This window comes from Bos javanicus, chromosome 8 (genome assembly GCF_032452875.1).
Source record: "Bos javanicus breed banteng chromosome 8, ARS-OSU_banteng_1.0, whole genome shotgun sequence".
NCBI classification, from domain to species: Eukaryota; Metazoa; Chordata; class Mammalia; order Artiodactyla; family Bovidae; genus Bos; species Bos javanicus.
In genome coordinates, this window is record NC_083875.1 from 96016274 (window position 1) to 96042945 (window position 26672).

At 35.9% G+C, this 26672-nt stretch overlaps 1 protein-coding gene across 3 annotated transcripts in view; it reads left to right on the forward strand.

Moving 5' to 3' along the window:
* FKTN (fukutin) overlaps positions 1-26672 on the forward strand; it is a 58748-nt gene that overhangs the window by 17485 nt on the left and 14591 nt on the right. For 2 of the 3 annotated variants that reach the window (XM_061426404.1, XM_061426402.1), the window contains exons 4-9: positions 4446-4652; positions 8122-8399; positions 9075-9207; positions 15018-15147; positions 17089-17222; positions 18638-18765. In XM_061426404.1, the coding sequence (XP_061282388.1) occupies positions 4446-4652; positions 8122-8399; positions 9075-9207; positions 15018-15147; positions 17089-17222; positions 18638-18765 (1010 nt within the window). Of the gene's footprint in view, positions 1-4445; positions 4653-8121; positions 8400-9074; positions 9208-15017; positions 15148-17088; positions 17223-18637; positions 18766-21564; positions 21793-26672 lie in introns of all 3 variants that reach the window. The other variant, XR_009738194.1, reaches the window with a different exon arrangement.

Genomic DNA, 26672 nt, shown 5'->3' on the forward strand with positions numbered 1-26672 from the left:
TTGCTTCCAAAATCCTATTCATTGAGTTGTGGTGCTTCCCCAAATGAATAAATATGTGAAGAGCAGAACTGAACCAAGAAAATACAAAGAATATTTGCAAAACATGTGTCTGACAAAAGGTTGATAATCAAGGATAAATAAAGAACTCCTGCAACTCAGTAATAGATTTTTTTGTTCATATTCTATCAAATTGAACAAGTGTCCTATTCCTGGTTTGCTGAGAGGTTTTTATCATGAAATAGGAATTGAATTTTGTCAAATTTTTTTTTTTGTGTTGAAATTCTCATAGAGGTTTCTTCCCTTTATTCTATTAATATGATTGATTAATTTTCAAATGCTGCCTTTCATTCGTGGGATAACGTATACTTGGTCATAGTATTTTCTTTTTTTTTTAACTACAGGAATTAATTTTTTAGTATCCTGTTAAATGTCACTGCATCTGTGTTTATGAGGGACAGTGGTATATACTTTTATTTCTTTTTCTGTAATGTCTTTGTTAGGTTTTGCTATTAGGATTATACCGACCTCAAAATGAGTTTGAAGTATTTTCTCCTGCTCAGTTCGGAAACAGTTTTTGTATAATTGGCATTATTTCTTCCTTAAATCTTTGATAGAATTCGCCAGGGAACCATCTTAGAGTTTTTTCTTGTTTTGATGGCAAGACTTTTTTTATACAACAAATTCAATTTTGTTAATAGTTATAAGGCAAGTCAGATTTCCTGTTTCATCTTCTGGTAGTTTTGTTAATTGTGTTTTTAAAGAAATTTATCCATTTCCTCTAAGTTACTGAATTTCACGGCATAGCATTGTTTATTCTAACTTTTTACTTAGTTGTCTCTCCCACTAAGAGGTAATAAACTCCTCTGGAGCAGAGATTATTACCTCTGGAGCAGAGATTATTATATTCTTGGTATTTGCATAATCAGTTCAGTTCAGTTCAATCGCTCAGTCGTGTCCAACTCTTTGCAACTCCATGAATCGCAGCACTCCAGACCTCCCTGTCCATCACCAACTCCCGGAGTTCACTCAGACTCATGTCCATCGAGTCAGTGATGCCATCCAGCCATCTCATCCTCTGTCGTCCCCTTCTCCTCCTGCCCCAAATCCCTCCCAGCATCAGAGTCTTTTCCAATGAGTCAACTCTTCACATGAGGTGGCCAAAGTACTGGAGTTTCAGCTTTAGCATCATTCCTTCCAAAGAAATCCCAGGGCTGATCTCCTTCAGAATGGACTGGTTGGATCTCCTTGCAGTCCAAGGGACTCTCAAGAATCTTCTCCAACACCACAGTTCAAAAGCATCAATTCTTCAGTGCTCAGCTTTCTTCACAGTCCAACACTCATATCCATACATGACCACTGGAAAAACCATAGCCTTGACTAGACAGACCTTTGTTGGCAAAGTAACGTCTCTGCTTTTGAATATGCTATCTAGATTGGTCATAACTTTTCTTCCAAGGAGTAAGCGTCTTTTAATTTCATGGCTGCAGTCACCATCTGCAGTGATTTTGGAGCCCCCAAAAATAAAGTCTGACACTGTTTCCACTGTTTCCCCATCTATTTCCCATGAAGTGATGGGACCAGATGCCATGATCTTCGAATGTTGAGCTTTAAGCCAACTTTTTCACTCTCCATTTTCACTTTCATCAAGAGGCTTTTGAGTTCCTCTTCACTTTCTGCCATAGGGGTGGTGTCATCTGCAATCTGAGGTTATTGATATTTTTCCTGGCAATCTTGATACCAGCTTGTGTTTTTTCCAGCCTAGCGTTTCTCATGATGTACTCTGCATAAAAGTTAAATAAGCAGGGTGACAATATACAGCCTTGACGTACTCCTTTTCCTATTTGGAACTAGTCTGTTGTTCCATGTCCAGTTCTAACTGCTGCTTCCTGACCTGCATACAGGTTTCTCAAGAGGCAAATCAGGTGGTCTGGTATTCCCATCTCTTGAAGAATTTTCCACAGTTTTTTGTGATCCACACAGTCAAAGGCTTTGGCATAGTCAATAAAGCAAAAATAGATGTTTTTCTGGAACTCTCTTGCTTTTTCGATGATCCAGCAGATGTTGGCAGTTTGATCTCTGGTTCCTCTGCCTTTTCTAAAACCAGCTTGAACAACTGGAATTTCACAGTTCACGTATTGCTGAAACCTGGCTTGGAGAATTTTGAGCATTACTTTACTAGTGTGTGAGATGAGTGCAATTGTGCAGTAGTTTGAGCATTCTTTGGCATTGCCTTTCTTTGGGATTGGAATGAAAACTGACCTTTTCCAGTCCTGTGGCCACTGCTGAGTTTTCCAAATTTGCTGGCATATTGAGTGCAGCACTTTTACAGCATCAGCTTTCAAGATTTGAAATAGCTCAACTGGAATTCCATCGCCTCTACTAGCTTTGTTCGTAGTGATGCTTTCTAAGGCCCACTTGACTTCACATTCCAGGATGTCTGGCTCTATGTGAGTGATCACACCATCGTGATTATCTGGGTCGTGAAGATCTTTTTGTACAGTTCTTCTGTGTATTCCTGCCACCTCTTCTTATGTATTCTGCTTCTGTTAGGTCAAAACAACAGAATGATCTCTGTTCGTTTCCAAGGCAAACCATTCAGTATTACAGTAATCGAAGTCTATGCCCCAACCAGTAATGCTGAAGAAGCTGAAGTTGAACTGTTCTTTGAAGACCTACAAGACCTTTTAGAACTAACTCCCAAAGAAGATGTCCTTTTCATTATAGGGGACTGGAATGCAAAAGTAGGAAGTCAAGAAACACCTAGAGTAACAGGCAAAGTTGGCCTTGGAATACGGAATGAAGCAGGGCGAAGACTAATAGAGTTTTGCCAAGAAAATGCACTGGTCATGGCAAACACTGTCTTCCAACAACACAAGAGAAGACTCTACATATGGACATCACCAGATGGTCAACACTGAAATCAGATTGATTATATTCTTTGCAGCCAAAGATGGAGAAGCTCTATACAATCAACAAATCAAGACCAGGAGCTGACTGTGGCTCAGATCATGAACTCCGTATTGCCAAATTCAGACTTAAACTGAAGAAAGTAGGGAAAACCACTAGACCATTCAGGTATGACCTAAATCAAATCCCTTATGATTATACAGTGGAAGTGAGAAATAGATTTAAGGGCCTAGATCTGATAGATAGAATGCCTGATGAACTATGGAATGAGGTTCATGACATTGTACAGGGACAGGGATCAAGACCATCCCCATGGAAAAGCAATGCAAAAAAGCAAAATGGCTGTCTGGGGAGGCCTTACAAATAGCTGTGAAAAGAGAAGCGAAAAGCAAAGGAGAAAAGGAAAGATATAAGCATCTGAATGCAGAGTTCCAAAGAATAGCAAGAAGAGATAAGAAAGCCTTCCTCAGCGATCAATGCAAAGAAATAGAGGAAAACAACAGAATGGGAAAGACTAGAGATCTCTTCAAGAAAATTAGAGATACCAAGGAAACATTTCATGCAAAGATGGTATTTGCATAATACCCTACAGTAAAAACAAAGGATAAGAGACTGATTTCATACATTTTCTCACTTTTTTATCTTTATAATTCCTGATATTCTAATCTGTTTATTATCTTGTATATGTTTTTACAAGTATTTTCAGGTTTTTGTGAGTAATCATTCATCCTTAATTCCATGAAGCATCTTTTTTGATGGGCATACATCCCATTGAAGTCATTATTGCTTTCATTAACGTAGGCTTTTAAGCAACAATGTATGCTATTTATTTTGTTTTCTTGGCTACTCTTAGATATTGTTTACTCCTAAGTGTGATTATTTGGTTTCCATTCTGATTTCAAAATTTATTTTTTGCAGTAGAATGTTCTGCTTATTGCTCAGCAGAATCGTATTTTAAAATATCAGTATTACAGTATTATTAGAAAGTCAAACTGTGTGCAGGAATGGTCAAGCAGACAGTGTATTTTAGTTTGTCTTTTGCTTGGCAAGATTATTAAGCAGTATTTCAAATATGAAGAAAAGTTCTACATACAATTGATTTTTGGTTTTGAAAATGTTGACATGACTAATATTTTAAAATTGAAAGACCTGGTATTTCCTCTCCAACTTTTGCTTGAAAAGATTTAGCTACTACCAAGGGAATAATTTGTAAGTCCAGAGTTGTCATCTCAGATACTGCTTCCTCTGTGAAGTTTTCGATATCCTTTTGATGTGCAGTTAATTAGTTGATTGCTGTTCTGTACTTATCTTATATTGTAAATATTTGTACGTTGTCCTCATTAGACCATGAGCTTCTTGAGAGCAGGTACAGTGTATTATTTATTTGTGGGTTTTTTAATGTTAGCAAAGTAGTAAGCCTGGTATGTATTGAATAAGCACTCTATATGTATTCTTATAAAATTAATGAATAAAACTTAATGAGATAGATTATTGTATTGGTTTAGAAAAATTAAGGGAATTCTTTTCCTCTCAAACAGCGTGCAGTTAAAAAATTTATTATGCTAACATCCAGTCAAAATGTACCCGTGTTCCTTATTGATCCTTTGATTCTGGAACTGATTAATAAAAACTTTGAACAAGTCAAGAATACTTCTTATGCCTCCTCCACTTCAGAATGCAAGGTTTTCTGTGTTCCAAGAGACTTTACTACATTTGCACTACAGTATCAACTATGGAAGAATGAGGTAAGATGATTTGCTTTCAGGTAATGGAATGTGTCTTTTGTAAAACAATATAAGATTAAACCAATTTCAACTGTATTTAAAATTTTTTATAAAGACATAAATTATATCAGGAATATTTTCAGCTATAAATAACAAAACACAAGGCTGCTCTGTCTATGAGATTTCCCAGGCAAGAATACTAGAGTGGGTTGCCATTTCCTTCCCCAGGGAATCTTACTGACCCCAGTTATTGAACCCACATCTGCAATGGCAGGTGGATTCTTTACCACTCAGCCACCTGGGAAGCCCACAACTGGAAGTAGATTTGTGCAGTACAGCCTTTAGTTAGGCCTTTGCTGTGTTTGATGAGAGCAACTTCTTTGTTCTTGACTCTCCTCTGTCATGATTATGAAAAGGCAAGCCATTTCATAGTTCTTGCTGTTTTGTCTATCTCCTCACACTCGAGGTCTGATTCCTTTTCAAGTTCTGTCTGGCCTTTTAAATTTTTCCTAAATTTACCAATTTATAATGTTTTTATTTCATCCTGTACAGTAGATTCGTGCTCTGAATGGGCCACTCTTACGCTCAATCAGTACTTTCCACCTCTTAGGTTTATGAAGAAAGGAAATCCTACAGCAGTTAATTCTAATATAAGGAGAACCAAGGTAAAATTGTATTAGACAGGGTCAATTTAGTTTAGTCGCTCAGTCATGTCCGACTCTTTGCAACCCCAGGAAGCGCAGCACGCCAGGCCTCCCTGTCCATCACCAACTCCCGGAGTTCACCCAAACCCATGTCCATTGTGTCAGTGATGCCATCTACCATCTCATCCTCTGTCATCCCATTCTCCTGCCCTCAATCTTTCCCAGCATCAGGGTCTTTTTAAATAAGACAGCCCTTCGTATCAGGTGGCCAAAGTAATGGAGTTTCAGCTTCAACATCAGTCCTTCCAATGAACACCCAGGACTGATCTCCTTTAGGATGGACTGTTTGGATCTTCTTGCAGTCCAAGGGACTCTCAGGAGTCTTCTTCAGCACCACAGTTCAAAAGCATCAATTCTTCGGCGCTCAGCTTTCTTTATAGTCCAACTCTCACATCCATACATGACTACTGGAAAAACCATAGCCTTGACTAGACGGACCTTTATTGGCAAAGTAATGTCTCTGCTTTTGAATATGCTCTCTAGGTTGGTCATAACTTTCCTTCCAAGGAGTAAGCGTCTTTTAATTTCATGGCTGCAGTCACCATCTGCAGTGATTTTGGAGCCCAGAAAACTAAAGTCAGCCACTGTTTCCACTGTTTCCCCATCTATTTCCCATGAAGTGATGGGACCAGATGCCATGATCTTCGTTTTCTGAATGTTGAGCTTTAAGCCAACTTTTTTACTCTCCTCTTCCACTTTCATCAAGAGGCTTTTTAGTTCCTCTTCACTTTCTCCCATAAGGGTGGTGTTATCTGCATATCTGAGGTTATTGATATTTCTCCCAGCAATCTTGATTCCAGCTTGTGCTTCTTCCAGCCCAGCGTTTCTCATGATGTACTCTGCATATAAGGTAAATAAGCAGGATGACAATATACAGCCTTGACGTACTCCTTTTCCTATTTGGAACCAGTCTGTTGTTCCATGTCCAGTTCTAACTGTTGCTTCCTGACCTGCATATAGGTTTCTCAAGAGGCAGGTCAGGTGGTCTGGTATTCCCATCTCTTTCAGAATTTTCCACAGTTTAGACAGGGTAAGTTACATTAATTGCTGCTAAAAACAACCCTAAAATCTCATTGACTTAGTGCAAAAAAGGAGTAATTTTCTCTTGACAAAATCCAGTGTGAATATTCTTAGTCAAGGGTATTCCTGGATGACTTTCCTATAAGCAGTGCCCCAGGATGCAGGATGTTTCATTTGTGTGGCCTCCCTATCCCATAGTTCTTTGTTTCTCTACATGCAGATAAAAGAGAAAAAGCAGAGATCTTATGGGACATTGTAAGGCCAGGCCTAGAAGTGGTATCTGATGTTTCCATCCACATTTCCTTTGACCAAAACACAATTTCACTCTATATCCAGAAAGGGGAAGGCAATTGTAATTGATACTGGTTAGCATTCTGTACCAGAATGATCACTTTTTAGACATAGTTCCAACCTTTAATAACTTTAATGCCTGGTATTACCACTTAGAACTTTGTTTTCCTTAACTGTAGATTAGGTGTAATATCTTCCCTGTTGACCTCCCATAGTTTCTATGGACATTAGATGAAATAATTAATGTGAATAAGCTTCATACACATTATATAAATATAGACTTAAAGAGGTGGTGGTGTAGAGTAGAAAGAACTTTGTATTTGGTTACATAAGACCTAAATGCTGGCAGTAGCTTTGCCTCTTGTTAATTTTGTCTCTTTGGACTTATGTAAGTCTTTTTCTTTATGTACAATATCTGTGCTACTTACTCTTTAAGATCGATGTCATGAATTCAACCAGTCAGTGAAAGTCGCTCAGTCATGTCTGACTCTTTGCAACCCCATGGACTATACAGTCCATGGAATTCTCCAGGCCAGAATACTGGAGTGGGTAGCCTTTCTCTTCTCCGGGGGATCTTCTCAACCCAGCGATCAAACCCAGATCAAACCTGCATTGCAGGTGGATTCTTTACCACCTGAGCCATAAGGAAAGCCTAGGAATACTGGAGTGGGTAGCCTATCCTGTCAGGGGGAACTTCCTGACCCAGGAATCGAACCGGGGTCTCCTTCATTGCAGGTGGATTCTTTACCAACTGAGCTATCAGGGAAGCCATAGATGTTATATATAAATACAGTAATGTTTATAAAGGTTCTTTAAAAACTGTACATTTCTGTTCAAATGGGAGGTGTTCTTAATAATACTGTTTAACCATCCGTAGCACTGGTGGTTAGGATTAAAAATCTACCCTATAGGTTAATCTTTTTACGTGAGAGTTATACTATAACTAATAACTGTTTGAAATGTACTTTGCTTTATAGTATATCTTATTCTGTTTTCTAACGATGTATATTATGATAGACTTCTATTTTAGTAGCAGTTTGAGGCATTGGGATATAACTATGAGATGAGAAACCCTGCTCTTATGAAGCACTTTTGAAGATTATTAGAAGTTAAGTGGAGAATCACAGGTTTAATTTTAAGTCCTTACATTAACATTTACTTTGGAGATGCTAACCAGAGAACACTATAGTGCATGGACATTCTCATTCCAAGGGAGAAATTTGTATTGATTTTCATAAAGAGAGTCTTTGAACATGTCTTCCATGCTCTTTGGTTTCTCTTTTTGATGCTTTCCTTAATTCTCTCACCACCACCTTTCCTTCTCCACCTTCGTTTTTTAATCTTCAGGCAAAGAGCAGATTAGGACAATAATACAGAAGACTTAATTCAGTATTAAGAGTAACTTTAATTTTGCTACTAGTATTTATTTTAAATATTCAAACATTTAAAATATTTAAATGTTTCTTTTGTTTTAGGAAGGCTGGTTTTGGATAGCTGAAAATATGGGATTTCAATGCCTGAAGATCGAGAGCAAGGACCCCCGGCTGGATTGGATAGACTCACTTTCTGGAACTGAAATCCCCCTGCACTACATCTGCAAATTGGCCAGTCATGCCATCCACTTGGTGGTCTTTCATGAGAGGAGTGGCAACTACCTCTGGCATGGCCATCTACGGCTGAAAGGACATGTCGACAGGAAGTTTGTTCCTTTTCGAAAGTTACAGTTTGGTCGTTATCCTGGAGCTTTTGACAGGTAAATTCAGGGTCTAAAGGGAATACGTGAAACCTACCTTGTTCAGTCATGAATTCTTATTCTCTTTTTCACATTTAGTATAAAACTTAAAATGTATTTCATACAAATAAGTTTTGAAATGTAAATATTCAACAAGAAGCAACTCATGTACATATACTCCAGGAAATATGTATCAGAATGTTCATAGCAACATTGTTCTCAGTGCCCCAAACAAAATGTGGTGTGTGTACACAGTGAAGAACCATGGGGCAGGGAAATGAAGAAGCTCTTAACTCATGCTCTGTGTAGCAACAAGATGAATCCTACAATGCTGAGTGACAGAAGTGAGGCATAAAAGAATACAATCTTATTATATTTGTAAAGAGATCAGACACAGGATAAAGTATGTTTGTAGATATATACTTATAAATAAAAGTGTTCAGAATGTAAAAACTTCCAGTTATGAGATAAGTTCTTGGGATATAATATACAGTATGATGACTGTAGTTAATTAACATTGCTGTATTATATATTTGACAGTTGCTAAAAGAGTAGATCTTTAAAAATGGTACCTTATATGCTTGATCTTTAGCTATTTTGCTTATGTTGTATTTTTTTTTTTTATGAATGTACTTTGAAGAGGCTGCCAGTTTTCTGAATTAAGTCCTTGTAATAAGTCTTAATTTTTGTTTTCAGGCCAGAGTTACAACAAATTACTGTTGATGGATTAGATGTTCTCATTCCAAAAGATCCAATGCACTTTCTAGAAGAAATACCACACTCTAGATTTATTGAGTGTAGGTATAAAGAAGCTCGAGCATTCTTTCAGGTTAGAGTTAACCAAATATTGTACTTTACAATTTAAAGGAAATATGTTTATTTTTAGTATTTATCAGTTGAGGTGGGGGGAGGGTAAAAAGAGACTTAGGTAAGAAAACGTCTTTTCTGATTTGTCTGTTTCCTTCTAGATTGTTTAAATTTTTTAAGTAGATTAAACATTAACCTTAAGGAACAATTTATTCCCCAGTTGAATGGTTTGATATTTACGGAGATCTTATTTTATTTGGATAGACATTGACAGGTTCAGCACTGGCCTCTGCTTTTAGTTAGGATTGCCCACAAACTTTATAAAGATGGTACATTCTGTTCTTAAAGCAATCCAAGTAGGATCAAACCATGTAAAATACATACTTCATAGAAAATACAGTTTTTCTCAGAGGGTTGGCACTGAATATGAATTTTTTGTGTTTATGAAGGTCTTTCAAGATAAATGCTACACAAAGACCAAGTGCTTTTGAACTTTACTTTTTTCTGTTGTTTTAACTTTCAGTTCAATAAACATTTATTAAAAGCCGGCTTCCCAGGAACTCTCCAGACCCTGGGGATATAAAGATGATTTTAAAGGACGTGAAAGTTCAGCTCTAGGAAATGACATGAAACAGAGATACAGTGAAAGCAATCAGATCTGTGGTGGGGTTTTGGTACTCTAGTTTTTCCTCGTGCCCTTTATTTTTCTGGGCAAACTTTTATTTTATTTTATTTTCTGGGTTCCCTTCCAAAAAAGCTGTGTATCCAAGGACTGGAGGGGAATGAGAAAAAGAAGTACCAGCTGTATTGTCACCAGCCAAATGCCCAGAACCCAAAAATGCAAGGGTTTTTTTTCTGATAGGTTGTGCTGGCACCCAACGTCTAGACATGACAGCCAGAGTAGGCCTTCCTAGCCCTGTTCCTTTAAATCTTTAGATTTGTGGCTGAAGCCTCATGAATGAGAAGCTGGAAAACTGCATGTGTAGCTGGGCCAGTGTCAGTGGGCAAGTGCTGCCCTTCACATCCCTACCACAGTGTATGAGGAAGCGGAAGAGAAGCAGACTGGTGCTTGAATTTCACCATCCATTCACTGTTCCTGTCTCAAAGAGTTTGTTCTGATTGCCACCTCTGTCCTAGCAATTATCACAATTAATTGTGAATGTCTGTCCTGTCCACCTATAAGATGATGTGAACTTTTTGATAGCAGGCATCTTATTTTACTCTCCTCTGTAGCCCCAGCATCTAGCACAATACCTGACACAAAGAAAAGATCCTATAGTGGTGGGAAAATGCATAAAGAATAAGGTGCTCAGAATCATGGTTTTTTCTTTTTTTTTCCAGAACACTTATTGGGGCTGCTCCATTTACTTGGCAAGCATTTGCCCATACTCATTTTATTGATCTTTGTTAGAAGGCAGTGTAAAATGTAAAATGTTTCAAAATATTGAGAAATCATGAGAATCAGTTCAGTTCAGTCACTCAGTCGTGTCCGACTCTTTGCGACCCCATGGACTGCAGCATGCCAGGCTTCCCTGTCAACTCCCGGAGCCTACTCAAACTCATGTCTATCGCATTGGTGATGCCATCCAACCATCTCATCATTTGTCGTCCCCTTCTCCTACCGCCTCGAGTCTTTCCCAGCATTAGGGTCTTTTCAAATGAGTTGGTTCTTTGTATCAGGTAGCCGAAGTATTGGAGTTTCAGCTTCAGCATCAGTCCTTCCAGTGAATATTCAGGGTTGATTTCCTTTAGAATTGACTTAATTTCTTATGTTAGAACCAGGAAGGTCAGTTTTCAAATTAAAGTGAACATACCTAACTTTGAACACTTGATGGCGCCAAACAGTCTTAAATACAATGCCTCGTGTTTTAAAAAAAAAAATTGATGAGCTAATCTACTAGATCTCATAGAGCAGCCTTCTAACTTTCCTTTTTTAAAATAGATTTTTGGAAACGTTTTCAAACCTTCAGAAAAGTTACAGATGCAATACAAATAATTCCTTTTCCTTAACCATTTGGGAGTTATTTGTTGATATCTACCGCACAACCTCAAGTAATTTAATATTTCTTAAAAACAAGAACATTCTCATAATATCTTAATACAAAAAATCAGAAAATAACATAAAGATTATTACCATTTAATCCTCATTCAAGTTTTGCTAATTATCCTAATAATGACCATTATAATCAAAGGATCTAGTTCAGAATCACATGTTGCTTTTATTTTCTGTCTCTTTAGTTTCCTTAAATCTGGAACAGTTTCACAATCACTTTTTAACATTTATGACTTTGATACTTTTGAAGATTACAGGCTAGATATTTTGTAAACTGTCCCTTGTTTGGGGTTTGTGTGGTTTTTCCTCATGTTACATTGATATTATACACCTTTAGTAAGACTAACACAGAAGTGATTCTGTGCTTTCACTTTATCCTGTCAGATGCTGCTTGATTTTGATTTGCCCCATGTGGATGCCCACATCACCTGCTCAGGCCCCGATACCCTTGCCAGGCCACCACTGTTCACTTTCTTGCTCTGCCTCATGTGATGGTTCTAGTTTAGAAGAGTCCAGGAAGGGAAGGAGAACAGAGGGAAGTGTCTCCTGACTTCCTTTTTTACTTCAACTATTTTCTCAATCTACCAAAGCATAGGATAATACATATTTTTCTGCACTTGATTTTGTCTCAGCAGCAGCCATCAAAAAATAATTGGTGCTCTCCAGTGTGTTGAGTTCCAGTAAAAAAAACCATAGAGGATATGGAAATATCTGGATCCCTAGTTCAGGAATATCTAGAAAGCTATATTCATATCCTCTTCTACTACATTGCTCTGAGACCTGGGGAAAATTTCTGACTCTTAGTTTCCTCATCTATGAATGTGTGGGCACCTTCTGTTATCTTGTTATTTTTAATCTGTATTTTGGGGAAAGATTTGGGCAAAAGTTGCCTGAACAGAAAAGATCAAATATGATGTGATATTTAAATTAGGATTCAGTCTTTTTCTAAACGCATGATAATCCCAAGATTTATATGAGACATTTTAAATGAAAAAAAAAAAAAGTATGTTTGCTCAGTTGTGTCCAACTCTTTGTGACATGGTCCATAGCCCGCCAGACTCCTCTGTCCATGAGATAGATTCTTCAGGCAAGAATACTGGAGTGGGTTGCCATTCCCTTCTCCAGGAGATCTTCCCAGCCCAGGGATCAAACCCAGGTCTCCTGCATTGTAGGCAGACTTCTTACCGTCTGAGCCACCAGGAAAGCCCTATGTATAACTATAATTTTTAAAGTCCATAACACATGTAAAGAGTGTATAGGTATATACATGTTTATATTTGAACACATATGAGGGTCAGTTCTAATGAATGGAATTTCTGGGTGTGTCATGTTATTAAAGGTATGTCAACTGGACATAACTATCAGAGTAATATTTTTGTAGAACATAAAGTTTTCATTTATATTATTTGATTTGATCCTTTCAGTTACTCTGTGAAATAAGCCAAGATTCACCATTAACATTTAAGAAAACTAAGGTCTCAAAATGTAAGATGTGAGGTCTTGAGATGTAAGTCACGGTCATTATTGGCTCAGCATGGACTAAATTCTGAGTCTCTAAACTCCTAGCTCTAGACTTTTCTCCCTGCAGCAGGGATAAGAGCGTGCATCTCTCATTCCAGTCATATGTCCTAACAGCATTATGGCTCTGAGGATGTTTTCATATTAAAGAGATCCCATATATGTATTCTGGAGAAAGTAACTTATCTTCAGGAATCCCTCTTTTTTCCTAGCAATACTTTTTGCTTGAAATATATGGTCCTTGTAGGAACTGTATTTCCTCCTATTGTAAAAGAATGCCTGATATTTTAGGATATTGTTGGCATGGGAGGGGCTTAATCAATCATTTATTCATTTACCCATTTATCAGTATGTGTTAGTCACATATTATATGCTAGGTACCATTTGAAATTTGCATATACACTGATGGAGAGATTCAGTACCTGCCCTCAAGGAATCATCTTTACAGCCTAGTGGAGGAAATATAAATAGAATCAGCAGTTAGAATGAAATATGATAAGCGAGAATGGGCAAAATAGGTGAAGGGGATTAAGAGATATAAACTTCCAGTCATGGGTATGTAATGTACAAAATAGGGAATATAGTCAGTAATATTGTAATAGCTCTGTATGGTGACAGATGGAAGCTAGAATTATCATGGTGATCATTTTGTAATGTATGAAAATATTGAATCACTGTCTTCTACACCTCTATGAAAATTTAAAATCACTGTGTTCTATACCTGAAGCTAATATAATATTGTATATAAATTATAATTCATTTAATAAAGAAGCTCTTGATGTTTTGTACATCAAAAAATCAAAAAAGAATTAAATATAATAATTATAGTAAAAGTATATAAAAATAGTAACTTATGAGCTCATTGAACAGAGTTTTTCATTAGTCTGTGTCTACATATCTAGTAGCAAACATAATTTTTTGCTCTCTAATGTTGAACTGAGGAGGAGTCCTGGAAGAATAAATATATATGTATTCCTAGGAAAATCAGAGATTGTTTTTAAGAGGGTGGAACTGAAACATTCAAGATTTTATTAGTCAAGGGCATTTCAGACAAAGGAAGCATGTTATGAAGACATAGAGGCTTGAAAAATTGTGACATATTTGGTGAGTGAAATCTGAGGAGGGTGGAGATAAAGGCCAGACCAGTAGTCTAGACCTAAACACAGTGACCTTGTCTGTCACGCCAAGAAGTTTAGACTTTGTCCTGTAGGTAGTGAAGCATTAGTGAAGAACTTATAATTCTTCTTCAGTTCCCGAACCCCCTAAAATGAAGAAAAGTGAAGAGACTATAGATAAATGACTAGTATTTGTATAGAATTTAAAAATTTGTGAGACATTTGTCTGTCATCCATTAGCTCATTAAATTCTCACAGCTGTCTTGCAGACTATAATTATTATCCTTTAATTACTGATGAGAAAATTATATCTGAGAGAGATTTGTTCTTTCATTCTCTTATTCATTCAGGCACTGTTTTAGACATTGGAGATACAGTGATAAACAAAATGAAGTCCCTTTCCTCATAGAGCTTATTTTCTTCTGAAGTGATATGCCCAGGGTCACAGCTAAAATGAAGTGAGATTAGACTTGAACATAGTCTGCTTCAAAAATCCTATGTTCTTTCTACTATACTATTCAGTCCTAAAGAGCATTTATACTAGTGAATGATGAAAATATCATTGAATGCATTGTAGTTCAGATATGCATGTAACTGTCTTAATTAGCCTTTTCCTGTAAAACTAGAATGTATAAAACTCACCCCTGGGAATCCTGATTATATTCCTTCCTCCTTTAACTTGGCTGTCCTAGAATCTGCTCTTTATAGTCTTATTTTAATGTGTGACTAACAAAGAATTCTGAAACCTGATTTTTATACTAGAAAAATTATAATATGGGTTAGTTTTCAAGTTTAATTTGGATGTCACAGAAATATTTCTGGTAACTTAGAAATGGCTATAGTATGCTGCTGCTGCTAAGTCGCTTCAGTCGTGTCCGACTCTGTGCGACCCCATAGACAGCAGCCTATCAGGCTCTACCATCCCTGGGATTCTCCAGGCAAGAACACTGGAGTGGGTTGCCATTTCCTTCTCCAATGCATGAAAGTGAAAAGTGAAAGGGAAGTCGCTCAGTCCTGCCCAACTCTTCGAGACCCCATGGACTGCAGCCTACCAGGCTTCTCCGTCCATGGGATTTTCCAGGCAAGAGAACTGGAGTGGGGTGCCATTGCTATAGTATAGTAGCTTACTATTTGTTATATCTGTAGCAATACCTTGATGATAACACTGTGGAAGCTATGACCTTTCAGAAGCGTGCAAAGGAATTGTTGCAACTAGCAGCCAAAACATTAAAGAAGTTGGGAGTGCGGTTCTGGCTGAGCAGTGGAACTTGTCTAGGTAAAATTCTTGCTTTTCATTTGTCTTTTTGACATTTCATCCTCTTTGGCTTTAGGGATGACTGCTTGAGATGACAAAACATCAGTGGTATTTGAAGTGTCATATTTATAGACAGAATAAACATAGTGCATGGAGCAAGGATTTATTGATTTTTTAAAAAAGAAATAACTTCAAAATCATAAAACAGAATTAGGAAGGCCATGTTGTGGTTCCCAAAATAATGTGTGTAAAATTCATATCAGAACATGCAGACTACATGTGATCCTCAGGTAGTCTTTAGATTAGCATTTTATTATTTCTACCCATAGGTGGTTATTCTCTTTGAAAAGAAACTGTATTCTGTTTCTTTACATACAAACAATACAGACAACTTGCATTGCATCAAAAGTTTCTAAGATCAAGTGTTTTTAAGAGAAACAATGAAGGGAATGTTATAAGGTCTTTCCCAAATCTTTTCCACATCATGATGGTATCACTGATGGGACATCATTGTCTTATCATATTCTGCTTATTCTGAGATGGGAAAGTTTAGAATCCAAGAGAGATTTCCAAATCTGTTTCCACTATTCATTAGATCAGACTTCTTTGAAATGTAAACTTATTAAGAATCGTAAATTTTTTAAAATTCTTTCTTGTTTATAATGATAACTGATTATAGCTATTTTTGTTCCCTCTTAGTTATAACTATTTGTACAAAAGTTAATTCTGTTCTGCTTTTAGAGGGTTACCATATAATTTATTTAATTTGAATGAATGAAAGGAGTGCTGTTAGTAATTATGGTACAACAGGTATAAACAGGGATATATGGTTATATTGTCATTTAAGCTTTGTGGAAAATTTACATGATTCTTCGTGTCAAGGAGTTTACAGCTAGAGTAAGCCACCTCCGCCTCTTGCCCTGCACAAAAAACAGTACATCTCGTTTATGTGATATATGCTCTAAGGTTTAACTTTTTGAAGCAAGATTGTTTTGTGGACTGTTACCAAAATTCTTCTTAATCATTTCTCATGCTGTCTTTTGAGTTCTTAGCCCTTTAAGGGCATTTATAAAATGAGAGAAGTTGGATTAGGTGATATTTAAAGTGCCTTCCATTTTTTTCTTTTTTAATAATTTGTGATTTTTTGATAGATGTGGATTATAGATTTTTCTTAAACTGGATGTGAGATCCTCCTGTTCTTGGTTTCTAAAGATCTGTGTTAAAACTGAAATTAAAGTTTAGAATTCCAAACAGTATTTCCCAAAGGTAATTGTAGACATTTGTTTACTTTTTGAATACTTTGAATGAAAGGAGTAGAAGCATATTAAGGGAAAACCCAGAGCCCTTAGTAATATTAAGGTATAAAGCTTTTTCCTTTTAGAAAGTACAATAGCACCTAACTTAGATACATAGTAAATATGTAGACATATCTTTGGATGATATGTGAAAATGGAGGTTGATACTGCTCTTCTTTTTTATATGACCCATCACACATTCAGAGCTGTTAAGTTCTACAAATTACTGCTTAGGAAAGGAATATTGATTAAGCAAAAGAATTAAATTATGTTTTTAGCATATTTTCAAAGCAACTTTCACCATAGATTTATGAGTAAACATTTTAAGAAGTAACAGTGTTTTAAATGAATGGCTCAGTTAACATTATTAAAGCTAATAATTTATTCAGAAATTAAAGTACATCATGAAAAGTCTTGAGGTTTCTGAGTGCTCAGAGCAGGTGAAGGAAGGGAGGAATAAAAGAAATACTCTTCAACAATTGGCTCCTATGATCATAAATATTAAGTTGGGATCTAATTTAAAAATTCTGATAAAGCACACTAAATCTAATCCTGTGAAATAAAATACATTGTTATAAAGACTGTCCATTCTAATAATTACTAATTATTTCCAAACTTAAGTTTTTAAAAAAGTTTTCTTATTCCTTTTTTTTTTCTTTTTTTTTAGGATGGTTTCGGCAATGCAGCATTATTCCATATAGTAAAGATGTTGACCTAGGAATTTTTATACAGGATTACAAATCTGATATTATTTCAGCATTTCAAGATGCAGGACTCCCACTCAAACACAAATTTGGGAAGGTCGGTAATAAAAATGTTTCACTTCAGTAGTAACATGTTTCAAAAGTAAAGTTTATATTAAGCAACTCAGAGATGTTTCATATAGCATTTTATCATTCAGTATTGGCCAGAATGAGTTCAACAGAAAATTATTACCACTTGTGCCTTCTGCACTATTTAAGGAAAACTAGAAAACCTGGCTTTTTATTGACCACAAGAAAGTGAAAAGGATCTTGGACTCTTGAAGAAGAATTTATTGCCATTACATTAGGGAACAACATAACATAATAATTAATTAATATAAGAAGTAAGAATCCCACCTACCCTACCTGAAATGTCATTTATTTTTTTGTTCACATAGACATCATATTATTATCACCTCAAAACATTCCATTGATTTGCTTAGGACTCAAAATACAGAATCATTTCAAACATTACTTGGGTTTCTTATTTATTTCACATGTCCTAGGTCATAGTAATTTTCTCACAGGTCATTGTGGCTTAGATGAAATCTCCTTTTAGATAATTTAATTCATATAGCCTAAGCCTATGATCCCTGGCCATCACCTTACTCGTAATGTGCTTGTTCCCAGGGAGGTGTTGTCCTAGAAAGCAAGAAGCATGTTCTGTTTGTGGAAAATTACTTCCCTCATCATAATCATTCTAGTTTATTTAAAAATTTAATGAAGTATCTTCCTGAGGTCAAAGTCAAAGCAATAGAACTCTAATCATTCAGCAAATGACGTAACAGTTCCTTAACACCCAGTCTCTGCCTGGCACTGTGCTCTGCACGGATGGCAAAGGTGAATAAGGTACAGTCCTTATCCTTGAGGAGCCCACTGTCTAACTGAGAGAAAACAAATGCATGAACAGTTAAGTGGTTAGTGCTACAACAGACAAGTGTACCAAGTCCAATGGGAACTTGGAGGATAAGTTTGTAGGATAAGTTTCTTAGGGAAATGCTCTCAGAATTCTTTGTACTTTTATTTCTTCTTTTTTCATATATATAATGTAATGATATATGGGTTTCTATACTACATTTACATAAGTACTTAGTTATTGATTATAATGACTTCCTGATAGTTTTACTTGGTTATTAAAGGGAATAATTTTTATTTGATTACTTTTCTTTTTTAGTCAGAAAGGAACTCTGGAACAGGATGTTTTGCAGAGTGATCCTGTAACTACTATAAGTCATTTATTCTGAGTTGTCTTCAGTTGTAAAAAGCAACATTATTTTATATACATTTAAGAAAGAAATCTAATGATTGTGTGCTACTGATGCATCCCAATTTCAGAGATGCTCCAGCTTGAAAAACAGTTATCTTGAAACCTATACTCTCTCCATATAAAACATAAGAATCTTTTTTTCTTTTGATTTAAAAAAATTTTAATTCCTTTGTTTCAGTCTGTAAAGGTTTTCATCTTCTCCCTAGGTAGAAGACAGCTTGGAATTGTCTTTCCAAGGAAAAGATGATGTAAAACTTGACATTTTTTTCTTCTATGAAGAGACTGACCATATGTGGAATGGAGGCACTCAGGCCAAAACAGGAAAAAAGTTTAAGTATGAATCAGATAAGCTCTTACAAAGGGGGCTTTAGAAATAACTGCAGAAGGTAGAAGTAAGGAAGTAACTGAAAAAGGGGTGGGATGGGGAATGACCATCAAGGCTCCACTGTTAGCTGATACTTCCCAGCTTCCCAGAGTTTCCCAGTTATGCTTGAGAAGTGAGGATACCTATCAGGACTGAGGAAGTGCCCCTGGGTTTGTCACTCCAAGAAGTCATTATGATTGGAAGCCCTTGAGTCATCAGAAAGGGAAAGGCAAAATAAGGAACAGAAAATTGGGCCCAGATTCTGAGCCAAAAAACCAATTGGCTGTTAGAGCTGTTGGAACTTAATAATTTGATGAGAATGGGTAAGGATCAATAAGAAGGAGATAGTTAAGGTGAAGTGAAGTTTAAGTGAAGAAATTGGGATTGGCTGGAACTGAGGTCATGAATGCTGGGCAAGCTCTGGAATGTGCCTTTAGCATAGACTGAGGCCCATTCTTTAAAGGATACTTTAAAAGATACATTTAAAGGATAATTCGGTAGTTAACAGCTACCACATTTTGTCAAATGTAAGGTGATATGCATTGTAAGATGTACCATTATTGTATGTGCTAACAAGAAAGGAAAGACACTGCTAATTATAATCTTTTTTAAGACACCTGATTCAGATAGAAAATTGTAGGGGGAAAGTATCTCAATTCTAAATTAATTGATGGACTATAATATATTAGACTGGCATTTTGAGCATTTTTTTTTAATGCTGCCTTAGTCAAACTCTTTGATTATAAAAGACAAAAATGTAGAGTAACTGTTAATACCCTTTATGATGCAGTTGGCCTGTTGACAGTTCTGAGAGAGAGAGAATGAATGTGAACCTGAACCCAAAGAATGTGGGCTCTGGAGTCAGGCAGACCTGGAAAATGTCAGCTTCACCCTAACTAATTGTAGCCTTTAGCTTTTTTGAATATTAATCTCCTCATACTACTGTGGATCAGGCACTGATGGGAACATTTTTCATGTATTAACACATCTAATCCTCATAACAACCATAGATAGTCTGTGAGGCACTGAGAATTTAAGTCATTTGTTCAACATCACAGCAGATAGGTCAGGCAGCAGCCTGTCTCTGGAGTTCATACTTTTAATCAGTACCCTCCACTGCCTCCCTGATACAGTATGAGGCAGTATGAGGCACTTAGTGGGATACTTAGCCCTTATTATCAGTAAGTGGTGGTTACCTTTGTTATAATTATTTAGTGTTATTAATATTATGATTGCTAGTGTGACTGCTGTCATTGTTGTCATTCTTATGGTTCTTATGTCATTCTTACTGGTTCTTATGACCAGGAGCATAGATTTACCTCACCAACTAGCTGAGATTAGGGCTTCTATCACTGAATAAACTTGAGCCATTGGGCACATTGGAGAATGTTCTGTAGCACAGAAGAATAATTCCAAACTCAGACTGGTTTCTCCTGGATACATAGACATTACATACTTTATTTGAATCTTTATTTAAAGGCAAGGAGTCTCCATGTAATATTAACCTTGTTCTGGAGATTTGAGAATAATCCAAACCTTTTTTCTCGAAGTCATAAAGTATCCCCAAATTGACATGATCCTGGAGTGTGTTCCTGAAGCTCATATATTATAAAATATTATTTTGCTTTATGACAACAAACACCTTCATGCTAAATAAACTCTGATTATAAGACAGAAATACTTAGTAAGCTAATAAATATGTAGTTGACACTCTCACTGTGGCTAGGTGAATAGGGAAGTGTTTTTTGACATTTAGCTAGTTTGTTTATTAAAATATAATAAAGATGCCAAACTTAATGTATAATTTCCAGACTTTAAAAAAAACAACTGTGAGATAGTATAGCATAGAAATTAAAGGCGTGGAGCCAGTCTGTTTGCTTTTGAATCCCAGCTATCCATTTTTACAGCTAATTATTTAACCTCCCTGGTCCTAAATTTCCTCAAATGTAAAATGAGAATAATAACAGAAATTGCTACATAGAATGGTTTTAAGAACTGAGTTAATCCACAAAAATGGTTTTGAAGAGAATTAAACATATCTTGAGTGCTAAGAAGTTATTAGTTGCTATTATTAATACTCTCAAAAGTAAAGAAAACTATTCTTCTTCTTAGACTTATAAGAAATTTATAAATCAGAAACCTGTATAATTATCTCAATATTAAACTGCCACATCTGTTCTTAGAGACCTCATGAGAATGTCACCTTTTGTTTCTGGAGCTTGTATTATAATCCTGTTATTCTTAATTTTTCTTCTAAAGCTTGGATTTCTTTCTTCCCACTGGCATGATCCCATGTCAAACCTCAGAAGAACTGTGCATTTCTAACCACTACATCTCTGGCTAGAAAAAGCTTCTTTCATTCTGCTTTAACTGCTCTTTATGGTAGCAGTGTTTGGGAAGTGTGAAGTGTTCTGATTATTTAATGAGAGAAATGAACAGTGATAGAACTGCCTGGACAGATGGTTTGAGTCCCAGATTTTCTATCATGTTACTGTGACCTTAAAAGGCAGAGAAAAGAACAGGGGATGGTTGTGAAGAGTAGTTTCTTTGGAAGATTCCCCCAGCCATATGCCATTTTCATTCTTTTCAGCACTATTTACTGTAAGAAACTGTAGAATTATCACCACTACTATTCCTAGAGTGAAAAATCTTTAAAGCTAGTCTAAGGGTCTTTTTATCTTTATAATATTCTACTTTACTCATGTGTAGTTTATTCTGAGAAAAAACTTAATGATAATATAGAATACTTACCATTTTTTAATGGCTCAGATGGTTAAGAATCTGCCTGCAATACAGGAGACCTGGGTCGGGAAGATCCCCTGAAGAAGAGAATGGCTACCCACTCCAGTATTCTTGCCTAGAGAATTCCATGCACAGAGGAGCCTGGCGGGCTACAATCCATGGGGTTGCAAAGAATCAGACATAACTGAACAACTAATACTTTGACTTTCACTGTTTTGTGTAAAGCCGAAGAGGAACTCAGGAAGGAAGCAAAAGGTTCCCCCTTTTAAAACTTTGCTCTGCATGCCTTCAGAATGATGTTTTGGTCATAAGATTGAATTATGATTACAATATTGATAGCAAATGATAAAGTTATAGCTACCAGGGTATCTAACTATATATAAGGCATGATGATAGGTGTTTTGTGATTTACTGTCAGATCATCCTCACATGTTCCCTGTGGGTTAGATATCTCACTCCCAGTTAGATATGAGGAATCTAAAGCTCAGAAAAGTGAAGTAACTTGCTCAAGGTTCTCTGGCCATTAGTGATAGGGCCAAGATTTAACTTAAGACCTGTTGGATTCTTAAGCCCAAATGCTTCCGTCTAAGAGTTAATAGGTTAAATGAGTTAATACATGTAGTAATGCATTTAGAACAGTACCTGGCACATAGTAAGTACTGTATAAGTGTTAGCCACAGCTGCAACTGTCATTACCATATTATTATTCTTTTATTACTACTACTCGTGTTGCACTGGTAAAAGCATAGGACATTCTACCAGTGTTAACTTGTATTAGTTACTCTGGGTAAGCATTTTTTTTCCCAGGTCTCATATTTCTTCCATCTTTAGTTCTTAGTCTAAGGCTGTACTTTAAATATTGTCTAGATTTTTAATATTTATTTTTCTTCTCCAAGTTCCAATCACCTGTGATAAAAGGTGATGAATAAATATATTAACCTTGCCTCCAGCTGTGAAATTTTCATTCTACAGCTTTACAGTTCTTATGGATGCTGCCCAGTTTCCTCTGGATTATTTCTTTCCTTCACATCTGAATCAACTAATGTAAGTGGAGGCCAGAAGTTTAAGAGGCAGTAATAATGGTAATAACAAAAATTAACTTCTATTGAATATTTACTGTGTTCTAAGCACCATGCCAAGTTTTTATATGCATCATCTCATTTAACCCTCACCACAAACTTATAAGGGAGGTTTACTGTCACCTTCATTTTATGGGTGAGGAAATAAAGGCAGAGCTAAGACTTAGACTTGGGCCATATCACTTCAGAGCCTGTATTCCAACCCGCATACAATACACTGTCAGCACAATCTCAGTCGTATTGTTAATACTCCCTCCATGAAAAGAGCTCTTCTGTTTATTGACATTGTCAGAATATTATAGCTACCTCTGTATCCGCTGATAGAAAATTTACTACCCTGGGGCTAGTTGTGGGTTCCTTAGACCTTCTGTTATATGCAGCTTCTGCTTATTGTATAGATCTTCAACAAAATTGGATTTGTCCTCTGTGGGACTAGACTTATCCAAGTGTGACTCCTATATAATTTAACATTTCATTTCTGAAGAATTTATTTGCTAACTGCTATGTGCCAAGGATTCTGATGTGAATATAACTTAGTTTCTGCTCTCAAGAATCTCATAATCTAGACCATGAAACAGATATTAAAGTACTATCGGCAGAACATGATTTAAATAGGTGTCATGTATAGTTGAGATACAGATCAACTCTATCTAGAATTAATGACAAGGAAGTATGGCATAAAATATAGAGAGAAGTTTGTTAGATAGACTTGGGAGGAATATAAAGAAGGGTCTAATAATAGGTTTATTTAACTATTTTTATATTTAGATTGTTTCCATTTTTTATTACTAAAAAATTCCATGAGCATCTTTATACATTAAGTAAAAGTTTTACTGGGGATTGTTTCTTTGAATAGATCCCCAGAAGTGGAATTATTATTATCGTTTGATTGTGCTGTTTGAGAAATAGAGGGGTAATTGGGCAATCTTCTGATAACAGTAAAAGTACAAGATTTTACCCTCAGTGTTTTGTTTTATCCTTTGACATTTTTAAGGCACTTTGAAGATCTACAGGCCTCCTCAGTCATCTTTGTCAGCATGGTTTATTCTCCCTGCCTTTTTTCCCCCTATTGTTTTAAAAATAGACAGCTAATTTTGTGATAATTTTAGATTCACAGAAAAGAAAATAATATATTGAGTTTCTGGATACAGTCACCCAGTTTACCTTAATGTTAACATATTGTTACCATGCTATTTTTGTCAAAACCATGAAACCAGTCTTGGTGCATTACAGTTAACTAAACATTATCTGTTCTTCACCAGTTTTTCTACTAATGTCCTTTTTCTGCTCTGGGATCTAATCCAAGATCCCACATTGCATTTAGACCCCAGCGTTTTGAAACTTGATTTTGGTCCAAGATTTTAAGTATATCACTAGTAGTACCAGCTTATTAGACATCATTCCATGTCCCAGTTCTGCTATGTGAGGGTATTGAGTTGCCTCCATTTAGAAGTTGCTCCTCATTTCCTCTAAATGGAAATAAATCTCCTCTTCCTCTGAATTTCCATAGATTTTTCTTTTCTGTTTACCTCCCTTACGCTGTATTTGGGTACTTTTGCTGATTTATCTGTCCTTTCTGAGTTATAGGTAAAATCAGTCCTGATAAATCTATCAAGCTGAGTGAGACCTGAGCATTACTGGAAACTAATATCAGGTCCTCTCAAACAGTCTGTATTGTTTCCTTAAGATGTAAGGGTGACCTTAGATTGATGACTTGATCCAACCTAGCACCTTTGGAGAATCAGCCATGAAGTTGTTACTTCAGTTATTTTCAGTCACAGCTTCAAAAGCTGTAAAGTGGTATTGGTTGTTGAGTCCCCACTCATAGGCTCTCTCAGCTCCATAGATTGATAACTATGCTTGCATAGTTTTAGCTCTCAAAAAACACATTTGTCTTTTGAGTACTTACATCTGTGAAGCTAAAAAGACAGATTTGAATAATTTCTTTAAATGAGTATATTTAAAACATTAGCTTTACTAAAAATGATGTCATATTTCCTACTCTGTTTATACCTTCATATTTTACAACATTTAGACTATATTTAGCCCTCTTTAATTAACCTCCAAACCATAAAGGGGGGGACACTGAATGCACATTATACGGTAATTGTATTCTTATACACTATATAGAAGTGGCAGTTCTTCATTTGTTTTTTTTTTTTTTTTTTTAAGAGAAGATTACCTCGTAATGAATAAATAGTCAGCTTTTTACTTATGTGAAATAAATTTTAAGACATATTTTGTTGTTTGAATATATAAGAGACTCTATAAGGTAGTATTCTGAGAGAAATGAAAACGAATTTTCATTAAAATTTTAAAGTGTTCATAGCAGTTTTATTCGTGGTAGCCAAAAAATGAAAACAACCCAAATGCCCATCTTTTGGTGACCAAATAAACAAGTTATGGTATGTTCAAACAATGGAATTCTGCTTAGCAACAGAGAGGAACCAACTACTGATACATGCAGTAACATGGATGAATCTCCAAAACCTTATGTTAAGTGGAAGAAGTCAGATAGGCAGAATATGTACTATGTACCTGCATTTATCTGAGATTGTAAAGCAGGCAAAAAGCAAGCAAAAGCAGTCAAGAATATAAAAAGATCATTGATCACCAGGGGCCAGGGTGGATTGACTGTATGCCTGCCACAGAAGCACAGAGAGCTTTAGGGAAGCAGGGTGGTAGAAATGTTTTATATCTTGATTATTTTAGTGATAACCCAGGTATATATATATCTGTCAAAACTTGAAATGGGTGCTTTTCATTATGTGTAAATTGCACCTTGAAAAACTGATTTAAAACGTTGAAAAAGAAAAACAAAAAAATCTATAACTTAGAAAATTGATGCTAAGAGAAAAGAGCCCAAGATCACAGTTTGAAACAAGGGGATATCTGGGACCAGAAATCATGAATTTGATCAAGGCAGACCTAATTGCAATGATAAACTTGGAGCCTTTTGCATCTGATTGGACAAATTGAATAATCTGAGATCAAAATAAAAGAAGCCTTTTATATGTTTAGAATGAAATTTGAAATCATAACTTAATCTCCTTTTTTCATTATCTATTATATCGAAAAGGAATACTATACTAATTGTCTGAAACAAAGCAAGCACAGCTGGAGTCTAATTACTTGTTAATGAGCTAAAGGTATAGTTTTTGAAAGTTATGCAGTAGAAATAAAAATGTCCAGAGGCTTTGTCCTGTGACCTTAAAGAAAACTTTTGTGCATGCTTTAGATGAATAGTTTTTGATATGGTCGTTACGCATGCACATTCAGGTGTTAAATGATACAAGCTTTAATTTGTCTACTCATTGGTGATATAAATTTCTTCTAGTTCTCTAGTTTAGTTCTGTCCTATGGAGATTGCATAGGAGAGTTTGCCAATAGAATAGATGGAATCACTCAATTCACAGTGGAAGTCAGTGGAATACACAAGGTTCAATGGGTAGAATTTTATCTTATAAATATGTATATGCTATATATATATTCATTATATGTTAGAAGTTTGGGACAGGATTGGTGTATGGGATCAATAAAAACCTCAGAAAGACTATATTCTAGCCCAGTCTCTGAAAAGTTTGTTAGCCATATCTCTGTTATGTCTTTTGCTTCTGTATTATCTGTGGCAGGATTGTGAGGAGTTTAGTAGAAGAGATGGTTCAAAAAATACTAGTCAGCATGATGTAACTTTGGTTTTCAAGAGTTGATTCTTAGAAATGTTTAGAAAACTATGGGCAGAATCGATGCTAATGACATGATTAATGTGGCAGAGTAATTCTCACTTTGTCATATTCCCTTTGCTCTAAATATTACTGATGGATATATCTAAAACACATAGCTGAGCTAAAAGAGAATGGAGTAAATAATGAAAAAGCAGTATTTAAAGAGAATTTCTAAATTAAAGACAGATAAGCAGGATAAATGGAAGAAAGTGGGGAAAACCACTAGACCATTCAGGTATGACCTAAATCATATCCCTTATGATTATAGAGTGTAAGTGACAAATAGACTTAAGGGACTAGATCTAAACAACAGAGTGCCTGATGAACTATG